The 8783-nt window shown below is 40.4% G+C and overlaps 1 protein-coding gene and 1 pseudogene across 1 annotated transcript in view; both read left to right on the forward strand.

Annotated features, from left to right (window-relative positions):
* Positions 1–8783, forward strand: part of TAF1B (TATA-box binding protein associated factor, RNA polymerase I subunit B) — an 87178-nt gene that overhangs the window by 74058 nt on the left and 4337 nt on the right. The window contains exon 13 of the mRNA XM_023511808.1: positions 1220–1442. Coding sequence (XP_023367576.1) covers positions 1220–1442 — 223 coding nt within the window. The remainder of the gene's footprint in view (positions 1–1219; positions 1443–8783) is intronic.
* Positions 7123–8056, forward strand: LOC111724363 (annotated as a pseudogene).

The following is an 8783-nucleotide window of genomic DNA, read 5'->3' on the forward strand; positions in this document are numbered from 1 at the left end:
GTGAGCACATGGGCAGTGCCTGAAGCTCAGTGGGTAGGGCACCGGCCACATACACCGAGGCTGGCAGTTTCGAACCCAGCCTGGGCCTGCTAAACAACAATGACAACTGAAACAAAAAAAATAGCTGGGCGTTGTGGCAGGCACCTGTAGTCCCAGCCACTTGAGAGGCTAAGGCAAGAGAATCCTTTAAGCCCAAGAGTTTGAAGTTGCTGAGAGCTGTGACCTCATGGCACTCTACTGAGGGCAACATAGTAAAACTCTGTCTCAAAAGAAAAAAGAAAGGAAAAGAAAAGTGTGAGTACATAAGTGGATTTTTTTCATTTTTTAAATCAATGTTTCATTGCACATATATACCCAAAGGAGAGTCATCCAGTGCAAGAAACCCCCATAGGGCTCTCTTTCAGGAACATAGCCGAACTTCCTGCCAAATTCTAAAATCCTACATTTCTATGACTTCTAGAATTCTTTGTAGAATTGCCCTTCGACTGTATATTCTTTTTTGTTTGTTTGTTTTTTCCCAGTTATGGCCAGATGTGGTACCTTATGGCTATAATCCCAACAGTTTGGGAGACCAAGGTAGAAGGCATTCAAGACCAGCCTGGACAACCTAGCGAGACCCAGTCTTTACAAAAAATAAGAAATATTTCAGATGTTGTAGTGGGCGCCTATAGTCCCAGCTACTCAGGAGGCTGAGGCAAGAGAATTGCTTGAGCTGAAAAGTTTGAGATTGCTGTGAGCTATGATGCCACAGCCCTCTACTGGGCATGACAAAGTGAGACTCTACCTAAAAAAAAAAAAAGAAAAGAAATATTTGCTGGGCATGGTGGCATGCACCTATAGTCCCCGGTACTTGGGAGAATAAGACAAAGGGATTGCTTGAGGACAGGACTTCAAGTCTGTAGTGAGCTAAGATTGTACCACTGAACTCTGGTCTGGGTAATAGAGCAAAACCCTGTCTAAAAATAAATATATTTTTTAAAGAAAGATAGATAGTGGTAGAATATACATCAAATTACCATTTCGTTGTTTTAAGGTAGGTCCCCCATGCCCCTCATCCAGTTTTAGTTTCCCCTAATGTTACTTTCTTATATCACCATAGTACATTTGTCAAAACTGAAAAACCAACATTGGCATATTTCTATCAAGCAAATTCTAGGCTTTATTTGTAATTTAACAATCGTTTTTATTTTATTCTTTTCCTTTTTTCCTCCATTCCCAGAAATGGTGGTGAATCTGCAAAAACAATTTAGCACACTGGTTGATTTGACACCAACTGTTGAAAAAAAACATCCCTCAAGTTTTCAGTTTAACTGGATTGAAGAAGACAATGATAGAACTTGTTTCCATGGACACAGCCTTCAGGTAGTCCTGAAGGAGAAAGGCCAATCACTGCTAACCAAGAATTCCTCCTATTGGCTTAGTACACAGAAATTCTGTAAAGGGTACGTACTACTTTTAGAAAAAGTCACATATAATTTAAGCAGTTGATTATAATAACTGGCAGATAAGTTATTTGTTGAGCTTATAGTCAAGAAAACCAGAATTATCATTTGAGTTGTGTCAGAGTTTCAGGAAAGCTGGTGAAAATAAAAAATCTTGATGTAGCAGGCAGCACAAACTGGTCCCCTAGTGCTGGATTAACCTGCAGTGGAGCAGCCCAACAATAGAAGTGACGAGGAATGTTCATCATGAGTGAACGGTATCTTTTAGTGCATATTATTTCTTTTTCTGAATAAGTTACATATAATATGTCCTTTTACCTCTTAATACTCTAAGTATTTCCTAAGAAGAAGGATATTGTCTTAAGTAACCACAGTATAGTTATCAAATTCAGGGAATTTAATATTGATTTGATAACTTTATCTAGACGATAGTCCATATTTCCCAACAGTGCTCTTTTTGAGGCAGGATCAAGTTCAGAATAGATAAGGCATTTGTGGATTGTATCTCTTTAGTCCTCTATTCTGATGTTCCTCAGCCTTTCTGTGTCTTCCATGACATTGGCCTATATTCTTCCAAAATGTCAGTTATTTTATAAAATGTTTCTCAGGATAGTTGTGTGTGGTGCTTCCTCATGTCCAGAGTCAGGCTCTGCATTTCAGACCAAAAGAAGCACTGTGTCCTCTTTCTGGTGTTGCTTCTCGGGGCATGGCATCTGGAGACAGGTGTCCATTTGCCGCTAGGATGTTAATACTGATCGCTTGGTCAAGGTAATGTGTGGGTTTTCTGCAGTATAATTACTATTTTTCCCCTTGCAACTTATAAGATAGCTCTGGGGAGACTTTTGAGCGGCCAAATACCCTATTCCTCATTAAACTTGGCCCCCTTGATTTTATGTTTCATGTTTAGATTCTTGCTTCATATCTACTGAATGCATGTGACATCTAGTCTACAAAGCATGCTTTTCTGATTACTCAGTCTGAATAAAGTGGGATTAAAGGTAGAAAACTGTATTGCACAAAGTAATCTATATAGGATGCAGTGAAAACGCTGTAGTATTAGTATCCAAATAGTAAGGCACACAAGCTTTCAGCTTACATCAGGCTTAATGACCCCCTCTCTGGCACACGGGCTATATTGCATCCTCAGACTTAGGACTTACTAATCGGCTGCCTCCTTATTTTATCTTTACTTTTTCTGGAGAGGTTTATATTCCCTATAAAAGATGGATATTGGAATAACACAGTATAAGTTAGGTCATTTATTTTCATATGACTCTGAAAATTTCATCAGGTAGTAGGTTTATTACTTATTACTCCCCAAAACACAAATATTTGCACTGAAATTCAAGTCTAAAACGAATTTTTGAGTACTTGAAAAAATAAATCATAATCCTGATTCCTAGGTGGATATAAAGATTATTCAGATAGTTTCTTTTCTATCTCCACTTGGAGAGAAGATAGCTTTTTTTATGAGAGTATATTTTCACTACTTTTCTTCTATAGTGTCTCAATAGCTATAAAGAGGAGTATGGATTTAAAACTATAGAGATAATTGGTAGGGTATACAGGTGTTCACTGTAAAATTCTTTCAACTTTCTCATGTGTTGGAAATTTTTTATAATAAATATTCAGGGAAAAATCTAAGAGATTCAGGCCTTTCCATAAAATTCCTTCCTTCTTGCCTATTTTAACTTTTAGTTCAGTTTTATGTAGTATATAATAGCAAAAAGGCTGTTCAATAAAATAGTTTTATGACTTTTAAATTATTTTATCAGTTTCTACATATTTTAAATAAAAGGACTAATGTTCCCTCACTAAATTCTTAGTAAGTAATCTCACCCCCATATTGACATAGAAATTGTGAGAAAATTTCATAGCAACTAAGAGGACATGCTGTAGAATCAGCCTATTCTAGCCTACCTCTGCTACTTGCTAGTTGTGGGCAGGTTATTTATTTGCCATCTCCAAAGCTGTATTGCCATAATTGTAAAAATTGGGATAATACTGATCTCCACTTCTCAAAACTTCCAGTAACTCTGGAAATTCTGTGGAGCTGATAAGGCCTGTTTGACCTGCCCCAGCCGTGCTCTCCTCTTCCTGGCTATCACTCTCTGCTTACAGCAACCTCTCAGCACCCCCCAAACACCACAGGCAGGCTTTTGTATCTGTTGTTTCTTCTGCCTGGAATATTCTTTCCCCCATATACATATATCCACATGGGCTTGCATCTTTCACGTTCTTGCTCAAATATTACTTCCTCGGAGAGGTCTTTCTTAATTATCCTAACTAAAGCAGCATTAACCCTCCTTCACACCCCATATCATTCTTTGTCCCCCTGGCCTATTTTATTTTTCTTTGTAGCTTTTATGACTTTTTTTTTTCCTTGAGACAGAGTCGCAAGCTGTTGCCCTGGGTAGAGTGCTGTGGTATCATAGCTCACAACAACCTCCAACTCTTGGGCTCACGTAATCCTCTTGCCTCAATTTTTCTATTTTTAGTACAGATAGGTGTCTCGCTTTTGCTCAGGCTGGTCTTCAACTTGTGAGCTCAAGCAATCCACCTGCCTCAGCCTCCCAGAGTGCTAGGATTATAGGTGTGAGCCACCGCACCTGGCTTTTATGACTAGTGAATAGATTATATATTTATGTTGCTTACTCATCCACCTCTCCACACTAGAATGTAAGAGCCTTAAGGACAGGGCCTCTGTCTGTTTTATTTAATGGAAAATCCCAAAAGCTAGACCAGGGCCAAGTAGAGAGGAGATACCAAGTATTTATTGAATGAATAAATGGAAGATAGAGTCTGCACCAGGTTCTTGTGAGAATTAAATGAGATATTTGGTGTCTGTCACGTACTAAGTATTCAATCAAAGATCACTATGATCATTAAAGACTTTCACTTCCTGAGAGTGTATCAAAGATAAATGTAAAAAATACATTTCTACATAATAATATGAAGTTGTCCATATTTGAATTTGCTGCTTAAAAAAATAAAGCTTAAGCCAGGCATGGTAGTTTATAACCCTGTAATACTAGCACTTAGGGAGGCTAGAGTGGGAGGATTGCTTGAGACTAGGATTTTGAGACCAATCTGAGCTAAATAGCAAAATTTTAAAAAAAGGAAAAACTTAATCGGGTGTGGTAGGGTGGACCTATAGTGCCAGCTACTAGGGAGTCTTAACGTGGGAGGATCCCTTGAGCCCGGGAGTTCTAAGTTACAGTGAGCTATGATTGCATTGCCGCATGGAGCAAGACGCTGTCTCTAAAGGAGGTCCAAAAAAACCCAGTTTAGATACATTTGCAATGATTAAGGAACAGCACTGTTAGCTGGGCACAGTGGCTTACAACTGTAATCCTAGCATTCTGGGAGGCTGAGGCAGGTGGATCACTTGAGCTTACAAGTTCGAGACCAGTCTGAGCAAGAGTGAGACCCCACAGGAGACAGAGGCAAGAGAATCACCTAAGCCCAAGAGCTGGAGGTTGCTATGAGCTGTGACACCACAGCACTCTACCGAGGGCAACAAAGTGGACTCTGTCTCTAAAAAAAAAAAAAGTGAGGGTGGCACCTGTGGCTCAAAGGAGTAGAGCACTAGCTCCATTTACCGAAGGTGGAAGGTTCAAAACCCAGCTGCAGCCAGAAACTGGGAAAAAAAAGAAAAGAGTGAGATCCCGTCTCAACTAAAAATGAAAAAAAAAAAAAAAATGAAGCAAGAGGACTGCTTAAGCCCAATAGTTTGAGGTTGCTGTGAGCTATGACACTATAGCACTACTGAGGGTGAAAATCACAACAACAGCGAAAGGCCAGAACACCAACCCACAGATGGCTTTACATCTGAGGTGATACCTTCCTTTGCAGTGGTCAGTATAATAGCTTTCCAGATTTTAAGAAAAGGTTGTAGTCCTGGCCAGTGAGGAGTGCTTCACCAGGTCCCAGGTGAAAGTTGTGGCGTGCTGCCATGTGGCTGCTTCCTCCCTCTGCTACACAGTCAATCCTGAGTATCTGGGGTGATCTGTACCTTCATGCTGCCTCACAAGGCGCATGAGTGGGTAGGTGGATGTTCTTAGATTTAACGCAGCAGTATAACACAGTGACTTATAACTAGACCTTGGTATAGTCAGTTATCAAACAGGTTTTTTCTCGGCACAAACCATAAGCTAAATTCTTAAGTATTAATTAAGTTTCAGTAATACCATGACTTTATGCACGAAATTTATCTGTCTACCCTAGTTTAGACCAACCTTAAACACCAGAGTAAGCAAAAAAAGGCTTCTACTAACCAATAAAAACGTCACTGAGACCACAAGTAAAGTTTGTGTGCTTTTCTCAGAGAGCCCCATAGCCCCTCACTCAGAGCCTACTAACTCTGCTCTTACGCTGAGTTGTCTCATTTCCAAACACCCAGCCATCAAAAAAACAGCAGAGGAGGGGTCTGAGAGGTCTCTGCTGATAGCCTTCTTGATATCAAACCTAAATGACATCCTCTGATAAACAGTAGAAGAGCCAGCATCAGAATCCAAATCAGACAAAGGAACTCAAATGACTGTGATCTGAAGTTCAGTCATGACATCTAGTTCATGACTCTACTTCACTAGATAAGCTGGAACTTCAGCATAGAGCATGCCCCAGGGTACTATGTGCATTCTTTTTGGGTTTCTCATACCCAAATTTTTTAATATTTCTACAATAAAAACAGACAACTTGTAATAATTGTAAAGGCTAAAATGATTATGCTAAATAGGCTATTTAAGAGAACCAAGTAATATATAACTTAGTTTTTAAAGATTTCCAACAAAATTTTAATAACGAAAATTGTTGATACTTACAGGAGCAGATCTGAAGCTATGCAGAGAATTTTGTTATGCAGAAGGACTCATTTTGGAGGGTTCAGAAGAGACATTTACTATAAACTAATTTCAAGAACACTTAGACTTTGGGAACTAAGCAGAGGAAGTCCACAAGAGCACTTCAGACGTGGGAAGTTGTTTATCCTTCCTACCTGGGGCAGAGCTAACAATGTCAATGAATTGAAGTGCCCTTACTACTCTGCATTTATAGAAGTCTCCATCTCTATAGGCCAGTTCTGATAATTGGCCAGGTCAAAAGACCTGTCATAGGCACTGGCCATGAGGCAGTTCATCTATCTGTCCCTCTTCAGGAAGAAGTAGAGCAGTGGTTTTCTAGTTGTATTCTCCAGGAACTGGAGGTGCTTTGTCTGTCTCACAAAAATTTGATTTGAATTTTTAAACGTTTATTTTTAACTATTTATTAAAACTGTAGGTAAAAAAAAAAACCAATGCTAAAATATGTCATATGCTGGCTTGGCGCCTATAGGACAATGGTTATGGCATCAACCACATGCACCATGGCTAGCAGGTTCAAACCCGGCCCAGGCCAGGTAATCAATGACAACTGCAACAACAACAACAACAAAATAGCTGGGCGTTGTGGCAGGTGCCTGTAGTCCCAGGTACTTGGGAGCTGAGGCAAAAAAATCGCTTAAGCCCAAGAGTTGGAAGTTGCTGTGAGCTGTGATGCCACGGCACTCTGCCAAGGGCAACATAGTGAGACGTTGTCTCTTTAAAAAAATAATAATAATAAAATTAGCTCATTGAATGCAGTGGCAGCTCCTGGGTCTTTTGTGTGTCCTACGTAATCCGTGCTGGTCTACGAGTAAGCAACCATGTCTAAGGGACCTGTGCTTGGCATTGATCTTGGTACCACCTACTCTTGTGTGGGTGTCTTCCAACATGGAAAGGTAGCGATAATTGCTAAGGATCAGGGAAACCGAACCACTCCAAGTTGTGTTGCCTTTACTGACACCAAACGATTGATTGGTGATGCTGTGAAAAATCAAGTTGCAATGAACCCCATGAACACAGTTTTTGACGCTAAGCGTCTGATTGGACGCAGGTTTGATGATGCTGTTATGATCATACCAGTCTGATATGAAACACTGGCCTTTCGTGGTGGTGAATGATGTAGGCAGGCCCAAGGTCCAAGTAGAATACAAAGGAGAGACAAAAAGTTCCTATCCAGAGGAGGTGTCATCCATGGTTCTGACAAAGATGAAGGAAATTGCAGAAGCCTATCTTGGAAAGACTGTTATCAATGCTGGGGTCACAGTACCAGCTTACTTCAATGATTCTCAGGTCAGGCTACCAAAGATACTGGAACTATTGCTGGTCTCAATGTTCTTAGGATTATAAACGAACCTACTGCTGCTGCTATTGTTTATGGCTTAGACCAAAAGGTTGGAGCTGAAAGAAATGTACTAATCTTTGACCTTGGAGGTGGCATTTTCGATGTGTCAATCCTCACTATTGAGGATGGAATCTTTGAGGTCAAATCTACAGCTAGAGATATTCACTTGGATGGTGAAGACAACTGTCCATCACCTCCATACTGCTTGCAAATGTGCTAAGCATACTCTGTCTTCCAGCACCCAGGCCAATATTGAGATTGATCCCCTTTATGAAGGAATCGACTTCTATACCTCTATTACCCATGCCCGATTTGAAGAATTGAATGCTGATCTGTTCCGTGGCACCCTGGACCCTGTAGAGAAAGCCCTTTGAGATGCCAAACTAGACAAGTCACAGATTCATGACATTGTCCTGGTTAATGGTTCTACCCATATCCCCAAGATTCAAAAGCTTCTCCAAGACTTCTTCAATGGAAAAGAACTGAATAAGAGCATCAACCCCATGAGGCTGTTGCTTACAGTGCAGCTGTCCAGGCAGCCATCTTATCTGGTGACAAATCCAAGAATGTTCAGGATTTGCTACTATTGGATGTCACTCCTCTTTCTCTGGGTATTGAGACTGCTGGTGGAGTTATGACTGTGCTCATTAAGCGCAATACTACTATTCCAACCAAGCAGACACAGACCTTCACTACTTACTCTGACAACCAGCTGGGGGTGCTCAACCAAGTTTATGAAGGTGGGTGTGCCGTGACCAAGGAGAACAACTTGCTTGGCAAGTTGAACTTAGAGTCTCCCCATGGTATTCTTCAGATTGAAGTCACTTTTGATATTGATGCCAATGGCATTCTCAATGTCTCTACTGTGGATAAGAGTACAGGAAAAGAAAATAAAATTACCATCACTAACAACAAGGAATGTATGAGCAAGGAAGACATTGAACGTATGGTCCAGGAAGCTGAGAAGTACAAGGCTGAAGATGAGAAGCAGAGGGACAAGGTTTCATCAAAGAACTCACTTGAGTCCTATGCATTCAACATGAAAGCAGCTGTTAAAGATGAGAAACTTCAAGGCAAGATCAATGATGAGGACAAACAGAAGATTCTTGACAAGTGTAATGAAATTATCAACTGGCTTGA

This window comes from Otolemur garnettii, unplaced genomic scaffold (assembly GCF_000181295.1).
Source record: "Otolemur garnettii isolate 467f Iridium unplaced genomic scaffold, OtoGar3 scaffold00022, whole genome shotgun sequence".
Lineage (NCBI taxonomy): Eukaryota > Metazoa > Chordata > Mammalia > Primates > Galagidae > Otolemur > Otolemur garnettii.